This window comes from Aricia agestis, chromosome 18 (genome assembly GCF_905147365.1).
Source record: "Aricia agestis chromosome 18, ilAriAges1.1, whole genome shotgun sequence".
Taxonomy (NCBI): domain Eukaryota; kingdom Metazoa; phylum Arthropoda; class Insecta; order Lepidoptera; family Lycaenidae; genus Aricia; species Aricia agestis.
In genome coordinates this window covers 365,494-388,880 of record NC_056423.1, presented here as the reverse complement: position 1 = coordinate 388,880, position 23,387 = coordinate 365,494, and the positions used below count along the sequence as shown (strand labels likewise).

General features: G+C 36.8%; 1 protein-coding gene across 10 annotated transcripts in view; it reads right to left on the bottom strand.

Annotated features, from left to right (window-relative positions):
- Positions 1-1,988: 1,988 nt before the first annotated feature.
- LOC121735778 (microtubule-associated protein Jupiter) overlaps positions 1,989-23,387 on the bottom strand; it is a 181,110-nt gene continuing 159,711 nt past the window's right edge. For 3 of the 10 annotated variants that reach the window (XM_042126701.1, XM_042126707.1, XM_042126706.1), the window contains 4 exons: positions 7,645-7,813; positions 6,850-6,994; positions 5,131-5,220; positions 1,989-2,542 (listed from right to left, as the gene is read on the bottom strand). In XM_042126701.1, coding sequence (XP_041982635.1) covers positions 2,409-2,542; positions 5,131-5,220; positions 6,850-6,994; positions 7,645-7,813 — 538 coding nt within the window. In that variant the 3' untranslated portion in view covers positions 1,989-2,408. The remainder of the gene's footprint in view (positions 2,543-5,130; positions 5,221-6,849; positions 6,995-7,644; positions 7,814-23,387) is intronic. The other 7 variants (XM_042126702.1, XM_042126708.1, XM_042126704.1 and 4 more) reach the window with 5 other exon arrangements.

The window sequence follows — 23,387 nt, the reverse complement described above, 5'->3', positions numbered from 1 at the left end:
ATTGATAAAAAAATAATAAGATCATTTTTTATTTTAGCGGTGGGTTCAGAAACTACAGCCATTTTAAAGTTATGAAAAAGAAAATTTATTCGGAAAATTGCTTATTTAGGTAAATTATAACAAGATTTTAGGCAACAATTAGGACCGAATCATTTAGATTTTAGCTTAGTTAGGAAAATATGAAGTTTTATTTTCTTTATAATATTTCAAAATGTCCCTACAGGCTTAGCTATAATATAAATTATATGAATATATACCGTACTATAATATATATTATAGTAGCTACCAGAAATATATATTATAGCTCAGTGTGCGGTCACGCGAAAATTAGTATAGAAAATATATACTTAGTAATACGCCTAGCTATAAAAATATTAATATATATTATAGCTAAGTCTGTGACGGGCTTTATATGGAAGCTTCTTTGGGGTACTTATACTAAACATATTATATCATAATTAAACGGACAGATCCGATGACATTTCAATATTCGAAAATAACTTTTTTTTTTAACCCACCATGTGAGAAATCTAATTTCTATGCCATAATAACTAAAAACATAATATCGGAAGCCCATGCAAGCTAATCTGACACGCTCGAGCTTGTTGCGAAATCCCCTTTTCCCCTCCCTAACTATTTAAGTACAGATTTCTTCTAAGATTTTTCTTGTGACTACCCCAATATTTTGTTTCAATTCTTGTGAATTGACTAATTAATAGGAGTAGCCACTTTGTTTTAAACTATGAAGTACCAGGATAACTTATGAAGAGGTGTTTGGTGGGTGTTTGCATTAAATTTTTTGACCCACTTACTAATTTGAAGATTTTTCTTGTGACTACCCTCATTTATTTATTTAATTTTTTGTTGATTTGGAGTTGCATAAATAATTAAAAGATAGTTGTTTAAAAAACTTTATTTTGAAATAGTGGTTATTACCTATTAACATAATAATTGTTATTGTTAGGCCAATAAGTCGGCAAAATTAACTTACTCTTAACATTTTAACTTTTTACATGCATAAACATCGTCTCTATTCTAAGTCCAAAAAGTAAAATGTTTTATTATGGTCCTGTTAACAGATAATCTACCAACATTCAAATAAGTCGACGTTAATCTAAACGATATAAGAAAATAAACTAAAAATGTATAAACAGACAATATAAATGCAATCCATAAACCATCTATTTAAATTAAGATTTAACAAACGATATTAAGACTTATATTATTATGAATATATTAAGATACGTTAATTTTATCAATTAGCCAGAGTGCCGCATGATTACTATTTCTATACCGCTAAATATAGATATATAATCATTCTCTCAAACACAAACGCCTATAGTCATACTGATTCTCATAGAATTTTCTTTTCAACACCAATCAAGGCACTAGTCGTTTTGGTATATTGCTGATACGTATCCCCACTCCTCATTCATACCATTACATGCATTTAGTGAATTAACATTTTTAATAATACTATCAAGTATCAAGAGATTTATAACCTCGATCAAGAGAGAACGTCGTTCAGTGACAGTTTTTCGAATTTCGAATTTTGACAGAGCTACCAACCGCTACGATTTAAAAATTACCGAAATATTTCTATTACAAAAATATCTATAAGCTATTCTTATTCGAATGTAATTGGACAGGCTAAGGATTTAACAACAAATACCCTCCGAAGTTTGATAATACGCTGTTGCCGATTGTGCATATAAATTGCAAATTTTGCCATTACTACTCAAGTCTTACAGTAATTATAGTCTGTCAAGAAAGTGAAGAAATTAAAAAGTGGCAACATCGTAGTGTCATGCTTTTCAAATCAATCTAAGAAAAAAGGGATGACACTACGATGTTGCCACTTTTTAATTTCTTCACTTTCTTGATGGACTATACAAATTCTATTTTCATACACTATAATACGCTATTTTGAACGGAAAATTTATACAAGATTTAAAATGCGATTCTTAAAGGATTTACAAAAACAGACATTGTCTACTCGATGTATTTTGATAAGATGGTACAATCAACTATTTTACATCCAATATCAAAGTATCAAAAAGGAACGTTACAATTTTATTTACGTACAAAATTGTTCACACAGACATTTCGCATAAGTATATTATGGTAATTACAAACTCCACTTAACACTATCAGATACAAATGAAAGGATGTAAGACTACTAGAAATTAGAATCGCCTGTACAAACGGCAAAGGAACGGCGGTTGTGTTTTGGCCGGGGTGCGAGTCGCGCCTCCCGCGCACATAAAATCCATAGACAACCACAGACAGTGACAGATGTCAAATCTACAATCCATAGAGTATAGAATTGACACCTGTCAAAGTAATTTGTCTATGGCTCGTGGACTAAAAATGCGCGGGAGACGTGACTTTACGGGGTTGCCTTAGATCTACCAGAGTCCAGAGGAGTAGCCGCCGGGGGGGACTTTGTTGTGGAGGATGCTGCTGTTGCCGTTGATCGACGTCACCATGTTGATCTGGCCGTTCATGGACTTGTAGCCGTCGCCGGTGATCGGGTTGCCTTCTGGAAAATTAAAAAAAAACTTTAAGACAGAGACAGGTAATGGCGCCCAACTTCCCACACCCGACTAATATTTTTAAAATAATTATTATTATTTGAAAATTAAATATTATGTATTACGAACAAACATTTTTTTTATTGGTAGGGTGTGGTGTTCAGATTGATGTTTAAAAAAAACATTTATTCTACACATAAAAGAGACCATAAGAAAAAAAAAATAAGTGAGTGACATCAAACTTATGTCTCTTTTAAAACTAAATAATAGTCTGCATTCTTTAAACTCTATCTATAATCATAATATTACGAATTATTAACTACCTAATTCTGTTTAATCATTTAATGTAGTGATAAAGATGAAACAATAATAATCTAAACTACGAGTATTATAAATGAGTATTTAGACAACATTTGAAAAGACTCTCTATAGGACAGTAGATGGTGTGAACTTACAAATTAATCGACCAATCGTTTAGTAAAAAATACAAATATTGGTATTACAGGACTTTATAATTTAAATAAAGTTTTTAGTAACTGACCCAACCATCTACTCAACAACATTATACCTAAATTATCAAGATAAGGTAAACGTGCAATAGACAGGAAACGATATAATCAAAACTATTTGAAAAAATATAAAATGGAAGGCTCTACGAAACATGCGGATTTCAACGTAATGTGATACCTTTTCAAATCTTGTCCGTTTGAAAATTATACTATATTCTGTAAAATTAACTATCATTTTGAATGATTAACTCTAAAAATATATTCAGTTTAAATCATAGACTAAGAGAAATGGGCAGAGCTCCACTCATGAAATTGACGACTCGTTAGAAAGAGAAAAAGTAATCGTGTGGCCAACACCTATCTCTGTCTTGTAGGTCTGTGCTGATGAAATAATGAGAGAGCAAATGACCGCGCTCGTTTCATCTCTTTAGGGGACCTATCAGACAAGGAGCGGTCACGCGGTCAAGCGTTCGAGCGATCAGTTTTGCGTTCTTTGTGCTGTATTACGTTATACAGAGATACTTACACAGGGGGGGCGTTCTGACCGCCTCAAAATTCCTCCTATGTGACTGACCGCCCGAACGCAGAATGCGAACACAGAACTTGAACTTGACTTGAACGCGTGACCGCTCTCTGTCTGATAGATTCTGCTCGTATACGCAGTTAGATAATATGCTCTGTTCATTTATCCAAATCTATGCTTTAAATCTTACTGAAAAGTAAAGACAGTAGAACGAGGTAGGAGCGTGCGTTTATCTACATAACAAGATTTACCTACTTACATAGCTACTACATTAGCATAGACAACTAAAATAACATCCATAGACAAAACGAATTACAAACAACACGCCAAGCGATTAGCGAATATTATCAAATACCTACAGAATTACAAATATAAAACTAGATAATCATATTACAATACATCATACAATGAATAAACTTTACTATGTAAAATAAGCCTGACCAGGTTTTATAAAATACAACATTAAAGTTTAAATAAATAATTATAGAAAATCAATCCCTATTTATTACTAATTTAACACATAATATAAAAAATGTATTGTTATATTAATTAATATTAAAATCAAACATACCCCAGAATTAAATGTCAATTTTTTGTTCGAATAAAAAAATGTTTTAGAAGCATGGCAACATTATTTCCCTGGTCGGGCTTTATTTCACAGGAAGCGATCTAAAGGCTCTGGGTGCTTAATTTAAAAAAGTCAAAGAATCGTCCCGAAATTCTCGTACTAACAGCAACAAGCCGCCGCGGTGCAGTGATATACAGTACCATCGGGGAAATTGATTAATAGGCAGTTGACAGATCCACATTATTTAGTCGGATCATGTCAATTCAATGTTAATTGCGATCTGTCGGCTGGGTTTGATGTAACGCGACCAATATACGTAGGTCCCCCATCTGCCTATGAATCTATTTCTCTGATAGAACATATTTTAAATTGAACACCCACCCCGCTCTCGTTGGCGGACATAGTCTACATAGTACGTCTTATGTCTGAGGTCGTCGGGATGCCGATTGATATCGAACAGGTAGCCCGGGACGTATTTGTGGAATATCGGCGGGAATCCCGTGAGGGTACTCGGACCGGGACCGGAAGTGGTGGGTGGTAAAGACACGTCCGGGATTGGCCCATCCCATTCGTATCTGAACAGCGTCGGAGGGGGGTTAGTGTTGGCGACGACGCACGGGTCTATAGGACCGTCTAATGTCGGGATAGGGTTGTACTTGTAGTCGAGATCGGGCCGTCCTCCGAAAGCTGAGGTCATCCCTACGAACGCGTGTTCAGGCAGCGGATGGTAATGAACTTTGTGCTCTTGCGGCTCCAAATAGTGTTGCGCCGGGAACGGCGGCCAATGTCGATTCAAAATCAACTGCGGCGACAGGGAATCAGTATCGATAACAGGATGTGACACCTCGGGATCGTCGGTTTTTAAACCGAGAAGGGTAAACGGTCCCTGTTCGAGATTCAGCCGGGGTTTGGTGGTAGACTCCACGTGGTGGGGGGGCCAGGTATGTGTGACGTATCTGTGGGTGGGCTGGGGGAGTGTGGGGGGGTCTTCTGCACCTCGACAGGCGGCGGGGTGGCGGCGGCGCGGCGGCGGCAGCTCAACACCGTCTCCCGTCACCGGGTTCCTCTTCGGTGGCGTGTACAGTACTGACCATTCAGAACAATCGGTTTTCATTTCATCAACTAAACTAAGTATACTACCTAGGTATAAATCCTCTGGGTCTCATACATAAGTCATAACCAATGTCCGAACTCTTTGATTAAGCGCTTTATGATGGAGTAGAAGTTCTGTTGGACTCGTAATACTAGTTTCTTAGATTTATTGACAGGAGTTCTGTTACACAGCGGTGTTCATTGGTTAAGTTGTGGCGTTAACCAATCCAATAAACTAGTAAATAATTAATAATCTCCTCTCAAAAAACACAGAAACCAGGTATAAGTAGTAACTTTAAATCGATAGCCTATAACTTCTCCGAATCAACAAATCAAGATTAAACACAATTTAAAATAAACTTTGTTTACATGTCAACTCACTCAATTCTTCCATAATGATTTATTACATCGTAATTATGTCATTAATCATCATTACATAATTAATTTAACGTTGACAGCGTGCAAGGTGCAAGTGTAGATTGACAGTACCATCACATAGTTGTGACAGGTTCTGATTGCTCGTGCACGGTTCATTTCCTTCGAAAGTGGAATGGAATCCCGAATATCGAATTACAGTCTCACATCACTAATTTAAAAATAATGTTGTTTTTTATCTGTGGTTCTCAATTCAAAACGTCGTCTTGGCCACTTAAAATATTGCCATTAAAAATATCTTCTTGGCCCAGTAAAAAAGTATTTGGTCGTTCTAATTTTGAAAATTGACAACTGTTACGCAAGCGAAGAATTCTCATGCCCTTTGTCTTACTTTCTCCCTTGTAATGAGCTGTTTCGTTTGTTTAAGTATGTCAAATCTGATATTTTTTATTGAAATGGGAAGATAGCATCATGACAATAAAATTAATGTTGGGCAATTTACAAGTTACACCTTCTTAAACAAGTATTGTCTTTGTGTTTATGCAACGAGTAAATAAGAGAGTAGAAGGAATTTATAAATTATAGAGTAGGTACCTAAATAGGTGCGTCATTCTTATATGTAGAATATGTTAAAAATTTAAGATTAACCTAAGACCATACATAATGTATTTTCTAGCTTTATGATTGTTAGTAGATACTTAACGTACGTCAAAATTAGCTTTATGCCAAAATATAGCTTTAGCAAGCTTTCTAAGTTTTTACAGCTGTTCAGATACAAATAGCACATCTAGACTTCAATTCCACTTTTACGTAGGTATCATCAAACGCGGATCCAGTGTCAACATAACAAGTTATCTTTATTATTCTCGTAATTACATTTCTCTTATGAATGTAACTGCGGCAGAAAAGCTCTTACGCCTCTAGTCCACAGACGCTGTGAACTGCGAAATATCTGTGAAACAGGAATAGAGCGAGATGCAATATAACGCATTGTCGTGTGGCGGATGAGACAGTAAATCGGTTCGCCGCTGTTTCTCAGTTAGCAGCGTCAGTGGACTAGAGGCGTAAAGCACATTGTAATATTACTATTTACTAGGCTTAATGTAGCTCTATCTTGAAATCTAGGTTACGCTGCATTTCACGCGTAAGATGCGTTACAAAAGTTACATCATAGACTAACCTAACAAAAGCGACACGTGGATCCGCGTTAGCATTGTGCATATCGTGCCTACATCTGAACAGACTCACAGAGGTCCGCGGGCGCCTCACCTCGGCTGGGCGTGGACGCGACGCTCTTGGGCGAGTGCGGGCCGCTGCCGTTGTGCTCCCCGAACTGGATGTTGCTGCGGATCGTGTCGGTGATCATGGGGGCCACGGGTGACCCGCCGTTGGCCTGGAATTGTGACGCGAAGAGATGAGTGAAGGTTAAAAAAAATCTTTGACAGAAGTCTAGCTATTGCGCTTCTCGTACAGACCGACAGACAAAGAAGTTTTAGTAATAGGGTCCCGTTTTTACCCATTGGCTACGGAACCCTAAAAAAACAGCGTGGATAGGTCAAAAAAGAGATATACGTAATACGAGAGACGAAGATAGAAACAGACTTGAAACAAAATTAATATTCAAAGGGGAGTACTAAGTTTTTCACACTAGTTGGAAATTTTGAAAACTAAAGTCGCAAGAAGAAGAGTGGACAGTACAGCTAAGAAACGGAATAATAGTCTGAAAGTAGTAAAGCCTAGAAAGTAGTCAAACCTACAGGTTTGAGAACAAGAAATTAAGACAAGATATTGTGTATGTTTCAAACTTCTCTGAAGTATTATTCATAATCATGGGCGACGGCAATCGTTTATTGATCTGAACCTAGGCTTATGCCTAGTTTACACTGTTCTGCTTGCTTTGGTGCTTATCTGCGACAGACAGCAGAGATGTTTAGATAGCACTAACTACTAAGCATCTTTCAATTTTTCTATTACTGCCCTTTTTAAGGCAGGCCAGAGCCCGAGACATCCACCTGATAATTTAAAAAAAAGCAAAGTTCTTACCGCTCTTACCTGGCCGAAAAGCCGGGAGTGCGTATCGCGGGGCCGAGTGGGAGTATCGCGGGGGACGCGCGGCCTGCTGCTGCCGTTCTTGACCGGGCTACCGGCGCCACCGTCCGGCACGTCGCCGTTGAAGATCTCGCCGATGCTGCTCTTGGGCGCGTTCGGCACTCTGAAAAAAATAACGTTCCATTTTTGAAATCGTGTTTGACAGATCTAAAAATTTGAATTTAAAGTTCCAATTTTGAATGTTTTACAATATCGTTATTCACTCTCAAAACGTTAAGTAGGATAGCAATTCTAGCTTCACGGATAACATTTAATTCTAGTATTAAACCTATCGTATCGACCTTTTGTATGTCGTCAGTAACATTTATTATTACCAAAGTACACCGCGTAATGCCTTCTGATTGTAATCCCAGATGTATGGCGCTTAGAGTTGGGACGCCATTTGTAATTTTAGCACATAAATCAGTAATCAAGATATTCCAAACGCATGCAATATGCGATCGTTATGGAAAAATATTTAAATTATTAAACATTTATGCCGACTTTTAGTATGTAGGTAAACTAAATTGTATGAAATATGAATCTTTATATTATACTTAATACGAACACAGTGAAATAATTAATACCTTATTCGTGGAAATCGCAGGCACAATAGATTTTCAATTGTTATGCGACAGCGGGCTGCCGTTTCTGGACAGGGTTATTAAGTACTAAATTACTAATATTACATAATTACATCGTGGATCGTATGAAAAACTGATAAGTACATATTTTATCTGAATTTTAAGCTAGCTCTATGCTGAATTTGGATTTTGGTTACTTACTTAATTATATTATTATTAAAGTTAATTTGGCTATGCTATTTAGCATGATAGGTATTAGGTATAGATAATTAATCTATTTTTGAAAACTGTTGTACCTATACCACACAACACATTCGAAGCAATTCTGTAAGATGTCTGCCCATTATTGTTATTCCCCAAAAAATCATACTACATATAATTTTAAAAGTTTCAGTCAATTAGGTGCATAAATAAATAGATATATTTAACAAAAGCTCATTACATGACGTCCAAAACGGATATAGTGTTATGGTATGGTGAAGTCAAACCAAGTGATCAAGAACGATTCCATCTACAGATTGTTACCAAAATATCTTAGCAAAATCATTAGGGCCTTGTTGCCAAGTGACGAGACAGAGCACTGTTGTAGGTGTAATCAAGTCCTTAGTCCCTTACTAATATAATAGATGCAAAAGTATGTCTATATGTCTGTTACCAGCTCTTCACGCTCTATTTGGATGAAATTTGATGACAACTTTGAGTGGCGGGAAAGGACATATAACTAAAAAGTATTGCAACGAAGTTACGGGCGTCATTTAGTACACCTATTTATAAGTAAAATGTATTGTTTTACATAATATGTAGGTATCTACGGCAAATGTCTCATGACCAAAACAAAAAAAAAAAAACAAAAGACCCCTTCTCAAAACATCCTGTATCTCAAATTACGGAAGTTCGAAACAGTACACTGTGGGAAATTAATAGGTTTCCAATCGACAATGGAGTGCCCTGTCCCCGCCCGTCCCCACCTATCCCCACCTGTCCCCGCACTGGGCCATCCCTGTCCCCGCGGTCGCGTGGCGTTACCTGCATGAGGGCATCAATTTCCGTTGGGGTCGGCGATACAAATCAATCGGTCACTTGTACACGTAATAGTAATTGTATTCTACTTTTTTTTTGCCCTGTTCGCCACCGCCTAGGGCCGAAACTGGCAACAATGATGTGGCTTCAAGTTTAATACGACATGTTGGCTGCAATGTGTCATTTTCACCTTATTCGTATAATACGTCATCTGGTAGATAATGCGACCAAATTAAAATATCTCTGATCGCATACATTTGTTACACTACAATAGTTCTTTTTAATTTACCAGGTTAATAATTATGATCTGTCAAAGCTGAAAACATGAATCATGATACAAACTTTTATTTACTTATTTCGGCTTGGTAATTTTGATACAAGTCAGTGTATTTGCAATGTCAAGGAAAATCCGAGGGCTGAATTTTTGACAAAATGAAAATAAATAATTATGCATAACATGAAAAATAATAAATAATATGTAAGGATGTGGCGAAACATGGCGGCAACACTCAAAAGTCAAAACAGATTCTTTTATTGATATTGGATATTGTCTTTAAAAAGTTGTTGTTTTGACTATTACCTATAACGGCCTGTTATATATTTAACGGACCTCCCCAGCAGGAATTAAAATTTGATACCGTGTTAGGCGATTTGACATGACATTAGCGTATGGTGGAACGCTCGATAGCTCTAACAGGCCGTTAACTGATTTAACATCACGAGCGGCCGACGACAATCGTAGGTCGCGATGCACCTTTACCGCCAGCGCCCCCGCCCACGTCCATTAAACTTTAAAGCCTTGTCGGTCTGTAAAGCCAAAGGCCCCTTTCCTTTAAAGATTATAAATGACTACAGCCTATTGGCGCTAAGAAGGCAATATATCTAGGATGTCTAGGTTCTAGACCCCTCGTAACACTAACATAGAGCACTGACACGAGCTTATTGATTGCGCGTGTCCTTAATAGGGGAATAGCCGACTGGCGACTGGGCAGGTCATTGGAATTAGCCTGAATTGATGAATGGCTGTCGTTACAAATATATTACAGTATAGGGAACGATTGTAATATTATATTATTGTTACTTTCATTATATTATAGATAATTTAAGTACTTATTGTATTCTATAATCTGTCATTACGTATAGACTATCATAGAGCTTTTATCACGGGCAGATTTCGGCACGGTGTTGGTTGCGTGCGACTAGACGTTTGCTAATAAATGGATAAGATGATAAAAAATGCCACGCATACATGTTTACCGAGGTAGTCCCAGAATCCCAAACGTATTTTTTTTCCTTTAGAATCTTTTTCTTTCTCTTATGAGCACATATTTTGTGAGTTACCAATATCAATGTGCATTACAGAATCAATTGTATGCAAAACCTCTAATGTGAAAAGTTATACCTCAATTACTATGCTTCTTATATAAAATTATGCTTTTTTATTTCATAAGTAAATAGAAAAACGGCACTACAGTTCCATTCATATGGCGAAATCAAACGCGAGCCAACACTAGACACAAAACAATAGTGGTAAGTGGTAACTGGTTAAACCAATACGTACAATATTACTCTCATACAAATTATTAACTACCCTCAACTTTGCTTAATTACAAGCAATGTTTTAATTACCAATAAACCAAACCCTGTTTCTAACATACCGCTATTAGCAAAACCGATAAAACCCAACTCAATAAGGCATAATGAGATATTCTTATTAAAATTACACAGCGTGCGATTACACGTTGCCGGTAATAAGAAAAGCGATCGTTTCTTCGGTAATTTTCTAGAAAATATCATTACCAGTTTACCGGTTGCGGACTGCGGTGTAGACTGTAGAGTGTAGAGTTTTCTACGAGAACACTGGCTATTATAAATCAACTTGGTGAACGCATCGGCTACTGATCACTGGATAACGTAGCCAACGTTCAATCTTCATAAATGGAACGATTATGACGTGTTTACTTTTTAATTTTTGCTCGCGGGAGATCAGACATTTTTGCGAACGTTCTTTGCGTGAAGCGCAAAACTTCATACAAAAACCATTGAACTTTATTTGATTAAATTTAGTATGATCAGTATGATCAGTCAAATATTTATTTTTAATGTATTTAAGTACCTAATCTCTAGTAAAATATTAATTATAATATTATTATGTACTTAAGTAAGTATAAAAAATATAACAAAGGGAGAATGAAAGTACCTGCCTTCTCTTACACAGCGAATACAAAGTAAAGAGTTAGAAAATATTATGACGATGCTGACAAGCGTTTAAGATGTAGATAAGAAATGAGTTACTCGCCAATATCAGGCTATCTATACCTATCCATTCAAAATTAATCACGTTTTTCAAATTGATCGCTACGTCTATGACCATAAAAGTGTTGCCAGAGGTAAAATATCTCCGGACTTATATTTGCTCATCGTTTCTAGTTATCTCGATATTATTTACTGCTTCAGTTGATACACGGCAGATATAATTAATGTTGATTGGTACAAAATATTGCATAAACGGTACGCCGCTTTCTAATAAAAGTACGATTTTACTTTTAGATGTAGACTTGATTGAGGAACGAGATCGAGTCATGTTTCTGATTGCAGAGATGACTTTGCAAAAGGGGTATTCCATGAAGGTTTTAGCACTATTTTAAAGAAAAATGCTATATAATGTAGCACAGGTAGCACTGAGAACAGATAGACTTAATGCAATACGAAATGATTTGTCAACTTCACTGTACTGGCAGTTTTTTTACATTTTAAACGTTGAATTTCAGTTCAAAGTCTTAAAGCCTTGTAAAAAAACAAAAAAAAGTTTTTATACAGCTCGACAAGGCTTTGAATGAACATGGCGAAGAAAGGAACTAACGCTGCCATCATACAAAAACGTCATTTTTGACAGTTCTCCTTTACTAGCAGCGCTCCCGCCCACGTTCATTTAAAGCCTTGGAGCACTTTACTTTAGACGAAATAGTATCTAGTCACTACACCCAGTTGAATCAATACTGAGCTTCCGGGCTGAACGGTGCTATGCAGCTCCGCACAATCTGCCATATAACTCTACATTTTGGCGCTACCATGTTTTTGGCTATGCTACTGTTTAGCGCTGTATGTATATTAGTGATGGTTATCAAAATATTTGGGTTAATTTTACGAAGAAACATTAAAGGAAATAACAGAAACATAAATTATATTAAAAAAATTACATGAAAACTCCAAAACCTAACTAGAAAAACCCTACATTATTTTAGTGAATGAGCTGATGATGATGGACGACAGCTAAGAATATTCTCGATCATGTCAAATAGCAAACAAAATAACTACTTACATCAAAATCGGTCCATTTGGATGTTACAATGCCGCAGACCGACACACACACGCACACGTGAAACTTATAATACCCCTCTGTTTTTGTTGGGGGGTAGGCGGTAGCACCTCCATCGTGGGTATCATAGACACAATAGATTTTCAATTGATATGCGGCAGCCGACTGCCGCTTAGGGATTGATGGCTTAAAAGCGGACGAAATGGAAAAACATTAAGGTCTATACACATGCCAACGTTTTATAAATATACATGAGAAAGCTAACACTGTCTATGTAAATTTTCGCTGAGCCAATTCGATTTAGCACCAAAAGCTAATATTGCAAACCAAAATGCAGACAACAGTTGGAAGAGAGCCAGCGCGCATGGGTAAGGACTAGGTGGCCTGAACGATCATAGAAGAATATAAACTTATAAACATAAGTGGTTATTTCTTTGTTACAGCCAAGATAAAGTAACACCTTCATTATGATATTATTTATAGTGCTTTAACCTAACAAGATTGGTCGTGTGAGGTAGTTAGTACTGTGTACTATAACTACCTCACACGACCAACAGATTAAGCCCCGATTTCATCATGATCCGTTAAAGTTAACGCTCGAATTAGTATCACATTACCTCTTTCGTTTTTCATATGAATAAAAGAGAGGACATGACAATTTAACAAGCTGTTAACACTAACAGACGTTGGTGAAATTGGGGCTAAGCATGGCTAATAGAAATATTGACAGATTCTAGAGAATAGAGATCAACAGACGATTTTTTCATGTCACTCTGGTACTTTGTCTATTCTACCGAGGAAATAATTGTTTCCATGAGGGCTATTCGTGGTTAATGGTGATAGATAAAAAGCAGCTAGTGCTGTAACAGATCCTAAAACGCTTATTTCCTAGGTGAAAGTATTTATTTTCTAGATAAGTATTCTTTTTTTATGAAATAAGGGGGCAAACAAGCAAACGGGTCACCTGATGGAAAGCAACTTTCGTCGCCCATGGACACTCGCAGCATCAGAAGAGCTGCAGGTACGTTGCCGGCCTTTTAAGAGGGAATAGGGTAATAGGGGAGGGTAGGGATGGGAAGGGAATAGGGGAGGGTAGGGAAGGGAATAGGGTAGGGGATTGGGCCTCCGGTAAACTCACTCACTCGGCGAAACACAGCTTTCTGTGAGAACGTGGTATTTCTCCGGTCGAGCCGGCCCATTCGTGCCGAAGCATGGCTCTCCCACGTTTAAAAAAATTCTCTTTTTTTCTGTCCCATCTCTATTTTTTAGATATATCTTAGCAACTATACAGGTGCGCTGTGAGCCTTAATCATAATAGCAAGTAGCAACTTATTACGAATAGTATATCAACTATCAATAGTAATTAGTATCACAAATAAGAAAGTGCGTGTCGGAGCAAATTCCTCGCATACGCCATACGCAGTACGCACATATCGTGCGCACACGCAACAGAGCAGCTGTAGGGCGAACGCCGACGGTGGACCATTATAAAAATAATAGCCTAGGGGAAGCCAGCCCAAAGTGGCCACCTTAACTGCCAATTTAAAAAAAAGACGAAATATTATATATTTAAAAATAAAAAATGTACTACCAGATAGTGTATTTATTATATTTCTGTTATGTATAATTCATATTGACCCTAATCTTAAAATTAGCTCATGATTTACATATTACGACAATCTGTCAAAAAACCGCTTTGCCCGAGGGCCCGCCTAAAGCGGCCATAGGGGTAAGGGCAAAGTGGCCAGCCCAAATGTTCACAAGAAATGGATTTTTTTTCTTATATTTAAATGTAATTTTTTGGTAAAATGAATACAAAAAAGGTAGGTAGTAAAAATTTTTGGGGAAATTTCGTTAACAAATTTACCCCACTGGGGTTATTTCGAATGTTTATTAAAAATCATAGCTAGAGCAACATAACCTATTCTTAGGAAAGCAAAAAACGTCAAAGCTTCTTTAAAACAAACAAAATATTACGTAACTTACCTAATTTCTGTGTAAAACAAGTGTGGGGTAATTTCGATAATTTCGAAAATCCCAAAAAAATCATAAAATTGCACTTGGCGCGAAAAAATGAACTTAGCGCACATACACTGCCGGCTGACGGCTCGAGGGAAAGGAAGTGGGGGAGGTGATTAAATTGGCGTCTCGGTTAATGTAGCCAGAGCTCAAAATTACTTTCTGTTTGGTAATTATTTGCCATTTTCGGAATATCCCCTTTTTTTTTTCTTCCGAAGTTACCCCAATGCACCTTAAATATATTTCCGTTGTCTGGTACCTGAAACACAAGTCCTTAAAGTACATAGCACGGGGCCAGACTGACGTGGTGTGAAACGTCCATAGATATTATAAAAAAATTTAAATATAAAAATTATCATAGAAAACTATATATAATGGTGGACCGGGCAAAGCGGCCAGGTGGCCGCTTTGCCCGGTCCACTTTGCCCTTTGGGAACAGTTCTGTTTTAAACATAATTTTCTCTCACATTTTTTATCATACTCAAGAATAAAAACAATATACATAAAGCTTAATAGATAAGAAACGACACCGGGACAACAGAAGCATTCAAACATACAAAAAAAAAATGAAAACAGGAAGAATTTACCTTGCATTTTTTTAATAAAACGTGCAATTCTAATGTTTTAGTCAAAACAAGCGCGCGCCTTCCCCAACCGCTCCCGCGTCACTGCGCGGGGCGGGCCGGGATGTTCACAATGCGTAAGAGCGGCAACGTCGCACTGCCTTCACAAATAACCGAAATATTAAGGGTGGCCACTTTGCCTCCTATGGCCACTTTGGGCTGGCTTCCCCTATCGAATAATAGCCTATCTAGGAGAAAATATGAGGGCGGCTAGAACCTGCCTCCAGCTGATCAGAGTATTAGAACATGTACCTACAGCTCGACAAGGCTTTATAAGAACGTGGCGAAAAAAGGAACTAACGATGCCATCATACAAAAACGTCATTTTTGACAGTTTTTGACAGTTCTCCTTTACGAGCAGCGCTTCCCCCACCCCCCCTCACGTTTATTTAAGGCCTTGTCGCACTTTATACAATACCAATATATTCAATGTTATTTAAAACACATACGCAACAACGAAAAATACCAATTGAAAATTTTTAAATTGGCTTATTTATTAACGAAAAACAACAATTAGGAAGTTCTGAAAATGGCATTTTTATTATTGAGACGTATGAATCGAAAGTGGATTCTTCTTCAGACGTAGCCTATATGAAGATCTTCCAAATGTAAGATTTAGGAGAAGCTAATGAAAATGTGTCATGAATCATGATTCATGATTTCATGAATCATGCACAATCGACGTCGAAAATCGGCATAGACAATAGAGTATAGACGAATATACCCCTCTACAAGTATGTAGTCGCTTTTTTATGGTTATTTACTGGTGATATGAGTTCATCTATGGACCAACGTGGCCGTATGTCATAGTCGCTTTCGCCTCATCAACAAGCAAAATGATACAAAAATAATGAGATGTTAGCTGTAATGAGACACGTATCACGTAAGTCGGAGAAAATTATTTACGAACGCAACCCGATACAACTTTCAGTTTTGCCGAGTGTCACAGACACACTTGCCATTTGAAACATGATACATGGAACAAGTAATGCCTGGGTTCCGAAATAAAACCCAGTATACCGGCCAGTGCTCGAGACGTCATGTATTCGACGCTGTACCTACTGGCCCCTGGACAAACCACACACCAGAGTGCTTAGTCAAAATGCAATTCCTAATTAATGATGTTAAAAATGTATGGGGACTTGAATCTTGATATTATGACGCTCATGTATCATGGCGCTTGCTATGCATTTTGTCGAATCCCATACATTTTTCATATTATAACTTATTACTTCGCTATCAAAACTGGGAATTAGTGCATTTTGACAAAGTACTCTGGTGTGCCACTGGTGTGACATAATATTTTCATAATGACATCCCCACAAAGTCATATTATACCGTATACGTAAATGGAATGACATAGCTTTTAGAACAAATCAACAGTACCTATATCGTCGATTGTAGACGTCATGACCCATGAGCCAGTATACTGGTATAAAATTCGGAACACATCCTATCCTATATAAATTAGGTAGACATCGCATTATTAGGTAATCCCTGCACCTTATTTTACTTCTGACAGAAACGTTACGCTGAGGACATAAGGCACAGTTTCGAGTAAATTCATAGGTAATATAACTGTGAATATAATATTATTATGTAGCGTCAAAAGGCCTAGTTAAATCCGACGAACCTATGCCATATTGCAATGGAGTTACACTGTCGAATGTCAATGTGAAAATTAATCGTATCGGATTTAATGTTACGGTTTCGTGAATTTAATTTTGAATTGATCATGCAGAAATGATTTTATTAACGGATACTAGGACGGAACGGATAATAGGCTAAGAAAACATAAAGCTTCTGAATCGATTTTAATAATCTCTTGTTCTTCTTCTTGTTTAATTCTTTTAAAGGCTACCTATGTTTTGTCCTGGGTGTGGAGTCCACTTTTACGATATTGGAATTATAATTTTCTTAATTTCTATCCCACAGTTCGAGTTCTATCCCACAGTTTGAGTACTCTTAAATCTCAATTGGGTTAAGTATTATTTCATTAAAATTACAATGTATCAGATTACAAAGTACAAGCTCAAAATGATTGACGCGGAAGTGAGAAAAGCCATAATCATCACTCCAGCCATGGTAATACGAAAGTGGAATAACACCACGCACTTTGCTGGCATCCGATAGAAAAAAAAACAATTGGATCAAATTACACGTGTCCAGAGCGGATCAAATTGCTTGCATCCATTCTTCGGTTTCTAATTTCAAAATGTTTACGTCCGGGTAGGAGGTTTTTTGACAGGAGGTCAATTTACTAGCGTTTTTGAGTGGCTAACGTCAAAACATTAACCAATCAACGACGATTATGAATAGATAAGACTTACAATTATCTCAAATTGGCCAACTAAATCGCATAGTCTACCAATAGGTGATAAATAATAATAAGTCGCTAGACTTATGAGAGCTCGCAAATTGCATCCAACTAAATTGTACAACTAAATAATTGGACACCAGTCGTATAAGAACCGCGATTCCTTTCTGATTACCTACAAATTAAAAAGTTGTTCAATTAAATTGTGAACTACGCAATTTAGTTGTACAATAGTCGGCCAACTTAAAATTGTAAGTCTGCGGCCGCTCTAAAACCTCAAAAACTGAGGTACGGTACAACAAAAAGAAGAGTTAAAATATTAGCAAGGCACGTTATTAACCTATTTCCGTTTTTAATAAACTTGGAAATCTATATTAAATATTTCATGGTAAGTAATATCTCTGGATTATAATTCAAGCATTTATAACTTTATTAAGAATTCTTGAAATGCTAAGACGTATGCTTAAGTATTATTGTCGATAATAACATAAATCCACTAACATTAATGAAAATGAAATACAGTTTAATTATGTCGATGTCGCACGTTTTACTCTCATTTTTCTATACGTGGGCACGAATGGGCCGGCTCGACCGGAGAAATACCACGTTCTCACAGAAAACCGGCGTGAAACAGCGCTTGCGCTGTGTTTCGCTGAGTGAGTGAGTTTACCGGAGGCCCAATTCGCTTTCCTATCCTCCCCTATTCCTTTCCCTTCCAAATCCCTACCCTCCCCTATTCCCTCTTAAAAGGCCGACAACGCACCTGCAGCTCTTCTGATGCTGCGAGTGTCCATGGGCGACGGAAGTTGCTTTCCATCAGGTGACCCGTTTGCTCGTTTGCCCCCTTCTATCATAAAAAAAAAATTGCAAATTTACTAGACCGTAACAATGTAAGACACAGGCTCTTATCTGAAGAGTCAAGTAAGTAAAAAAAAATAAACGTCATCGCTACAAGAAAATAGAAATTCCCGCCAGCATTTTTATCGAGGTCAAGAAGTTATGGCGCCAAGAGATTGAGGTTGCATTTTATGCACACACTAGTCATCGTTTTAGCTTGTTAAAATATTATAGGTATTTCACAGAGAGCCTTTTAGAATTTACAACATAAAAAAATAATACTTAAACGATAGGAAAGTTTCAAAGTAATAAGCAGTATTAAAAGGTAATATTAGAGAGAGTGTTGATAAATAATGCATTAAATTCCCATTTCCCTTTAGGTCATTATTGTTTGGGGCGAGGTCATTGCCCCGAGCGACCGTCTGGCAGGCGTCTACGACCTTCCTTCACCGATTCAATCGTTACCCCGACTTTATTATACAGCTCGTTATCCGTTGCTCGTTTTGAATACTAGATTCTTAAACTCTCCTTGATAAGAGGCAATGGATTGTGGATGTCGCGATATGTCCGCAGCGTTTCGTATCGTTCAGAAATCAACAATATTGTTTACGCTGCGAATTAAATCAATGTCGGACATTGACACGAGGTTATTTTGTCAATGTTATGCTAAGCATACGGTAGCTGACTATTTTGAGTCAGACTTGGTACTACTAATATAATTATATTCTGTGGTCAGATGTACTACAGAAGTTTGATTACATTATAATAATTTAAAGTGTAGGCATACTACATAATATAGTGCAATGATAGTTATAAAGGTATGTGTTTAAGTATCCTAGATAAGTAGATAGTAATCTATGCCGTATGCGTAATTCCTTATTTCCGCGGGCCGAGCAACGCGGAACGTCTAGTTAGTTAAAGAATAAAGACGTATCCATACTAGTATTGTAAATGAAAAAGTGTATCTGTCTGTCGGTTATAACTTATACCTCTTAGCGCCCAAACCGCTGAACTGATCTTGCTGAAATTTTGTTTGGAGATATTTGGAGTCTCGGGAAAGGGCAATAGGACTTTGATACTTTTTATCCCGGAAAAATGTACGGTTAAACGAATTTTGGCGCAACCGACCATTTAAAATTGCGGGCATCATCTAGTAATACTTATAAAATGTAAACAATATTTTAGTGATGTACCCAATCCCGATCAATCGAGAGTGAAATCGAAGTCGAGTAACGAGTTATTGTCGAATTGTCGATAAGATCGTGATCGCGCGCACGCCCGATAACGAAATCAATAAAACCGTAACGGCCCCATTACATAACACAGGCATGCAGGAAACTGCACTCGAAACAGCTTGGACCCCTTGGAATTATGGAGATGTAGCTTCACTCTGCATCCTCTATCGGTTGTATCACGGGGAGTGCTCTGAGGAATTGTTCGGAATCATACCACCTGCAACTTTTCGCTATCGTCCCACGTGAAAAATATACCATCCTCATCACCTTGATGAGTGGCAGTCTTCCACGGTGCGTTTCTCGAGTAACTTTCTGCCGCGCACTGTAAAACTCTGGAACGAACTGTCACCAGCAGTTTTTCCGGACCTATACGACCTGCAAACCTTCAAGAAGAGAGCGTATTCCCTCTTAAAAGGCCGGCAACGCACCTGCAGCTCTTCTGATGTTGCGAGTGTCCATGGGCGACGGTAGTACGTACGTACGTACGTACGACGGTAGACGGTAGACGGACGGTAGTTGCTTTCCATCAGGTGACCCGTTTGCTCGTTTGCCCCATTATTTTATTAAAAAAAAGTCACACCAAAGTGTGATGCGATTTTCTCGACAACAAACACTAAACAGACAAAATAAGCATTAGACTCAATAATACAATGCAAAGTATAAAAAACGCAAACAAAAACATCTCATAGCAGAAACTGTCTCAGTAAGCTATCATACTATAGCATCAAAACTGCCCCGAGACAGAGAAGAAGATTAAAAATTAAAATCCAAACAGTAAATCAAGACACAAAATTTCGTCTGAGATGAATAAGTATAAATATTGTCGTGTTTCCCTCTCCTTCATACAGCGAAACTGAAATTTGCAGACAGTTTCAATTCAATTTATTTATCGTACTAATGTAGTGAAGCCGTAAAGCCTTAATCGGCAAGTATAATTTAGTCACTGAAACATATCACTATGCCTTATTGCCTTTACAGTTTATTACAACTACGAAATAGTCCAGCGGCTCTCAAACTTTTACATTTCAATATGTATTTGTCAGGACATCTTAGTGCCATTAACTTTTATATTATATTAATTTCTGGAGTTTCACCTTATCCATATTAGCAATTCTAGTTTTCCTATGATCCTAGCATACCTACGTGATTAGCTTATTGTAATTGACTATCGCCGTTGGTGAGAGTAAAAGTTAAACCGGTACTAGATAGTATAAATAATACATTTGTATTTGTTGTATAAATAATATTACCACTGTAGCCAGTGGCTACTAGCCACACATTCGCGCAATACAACTTGATAGCACCGCACACACTCCATACCCATAAATATACAGTCTGTCTCGCTTTTACTTGCAATTACTACAGCATCAATTTTATTCCAATAACACTTACTCTATTACAGATAAAATATCGTCACCCATCGCATTGGGCAATTTATTTCGACTGACAGTTGTCAGGTCATCTAAACTCATTCAACGTTCATTAATGGCAGCAATTAATCCAATTAATCGAATAATCAACCGTCAAACGTAATCGAGAAATCGATATTAAATCGATTCCGACCCGACCCACTCAATTAGTTAACAAAAATTTATCGCGCCCTATTTGTTGTGCAACTTTTATTTTAATTCAAACTTATTTTATACATTCGATAGCGCGTCCGTTTGTTTGTTACCTATTCAGACTTAATCATCTAAACCGATTTTAATGATAAGTATCAAAAAGTAAGTACTTTGACTAGGTACCTTATACCAGTAAACTAATATTTAATAAATAACATAATATTATTATAACGTTGTTTATTGTTCAATTTCCTTCATTTTGCTGATAATTCTGCGTAAACCAAGTTTCGATTACAAAACCTAGTAGTTAGTACATAATTATACAGATCACAGGTGTAAAAAAACTAAGTGATAATACTTTAGGTTGTGCATGTGTTCCTTGTAGAGAGTTCACCATAAAAGTAGCAGCACTGAAAGACCAATTTTTTTTACATTACTCGTGACGCTGGCGGCTGGCGCCCTTGCCCATACAAAAGCAAAAAAAAATGTTGGTCTTTCAGCGCTGCTGCTCTCATTGTGCATGAACTCTCTACAAGGAAAACATACACAACTTAAGGTATTATCGCTTAGTTTTGTTACACTTGTATAACACTCTTGACAAAATTAAGCAAGTAAAGTTAGTAACAGATGAGTATCCTACATAGCTTTGTCCTGTAAATCGTATACATGTAACTAACGCATAAGGCATTAGAAGTTAGAACGTGGGAACATCGGATCGCGAGGTGGTGAGGTGGTGAGGTGGTGGAATTGCTTGCAAATTGCGGACGGTAGCCGCGAGACTAAATGACCCCACACTACGGTGACCATATAATATTTTATTCGAAAAAAATTAAATACTTACTTAGGTACTAAAAACAAAAAAAAAAACAACGGAGTCCCGTTTTTAACTTTTTACCCTTGTGGTACGCAACACTAAAAAGGGTGGCATCAGCAATGGTAACTTTTGTATGAGGAAAATATTTAAAAAAGTTTTTTAATATTTTCGCAAATCAAAAGTAATCTTATCTAATTTTGACGCAGCGAAGTAGTGTGACTTTGCTGCGTTCAATTTAGTTAGATTATTGCGTGAGAACCGTCAATTTTTCCATCACAAAATCTGTCATGATAATTGCCCATTCTCAAGATCAAAATGATTACCAAACATCGGTAAAGGAGTATAAACGAGAAGCAGTAACAGACAAAACGTTAAAACATAAATGAAAACGTCGTGGGTGGAAGAACACAACAGTAAAAAAACTACCGTTTTTGCGCATAAATAGAGGCTTTAAGGCCGGAAAAATTATTTGAAATAAAAAAAAAAACTGTGCATTTTATGTGCAGCTAGATATATTAGCCAGGTGATGAAGTAAATAAGTTACAAGGTTTGTTTAAATTATAAAGGAAAAAATAAGTAGGTAAGTACTTAAATGTCCGTATGTTACAAAATGTTAACTTATTGTGTCCTTCCACGCACATTTTCAAATATGACAATAATTATCTTATTATCTTATATCTTTAAACGAGCATTTCTTGTATATATTTAAAATTGGAATCTCGGAATCGGCTCCAACGATTTTCATGAAATTTAGTATATAGTGGGTTTCAGGGGCGATAAACCGATCTAGCTAGGAATCATTGTTAGAAAATGTCATTTTATTCGTGTTTTATCGAATACTTACCTACCGAGCGAAGTCAAATAGCTAGTTAAATTATTATTCATTTTATTAAAAAGGAAGTAGTTTTAATAGAGCTAATTTTATGTCACTTCCTAAAATAAACTTTCTAATTATAATATGCCAATTACTTTTCTCACAAAACATTACTGACGCAGCCGTTACCCTACTGACATTATAATCTAGTGATATGATTTCCAGAAAACCATTTCCTGTATAATGTATAAACTATTATTATTTTATTTGTAATAAATCTATAAACAGATTTGTGCATTTACAACATTAACCTCTTTTCGTTTGGCTTTATTGATTTTACCAGTACTAGGTAAACTAGAATAGAAATAAATAGAATAAAGTATATATAATCAAAATAACGAGGCACAGAATGTTATATTAATAATTTAATTAATAGTTTTATAATTATAGATGTTTTGTCTCAGATTCGCCCAATTGAATGAACATTTTATTCCTTAAAACGTTATATTGTCTGTTTTATCAGAATTCACAATAACCGTGTGTCCATTTTAAGG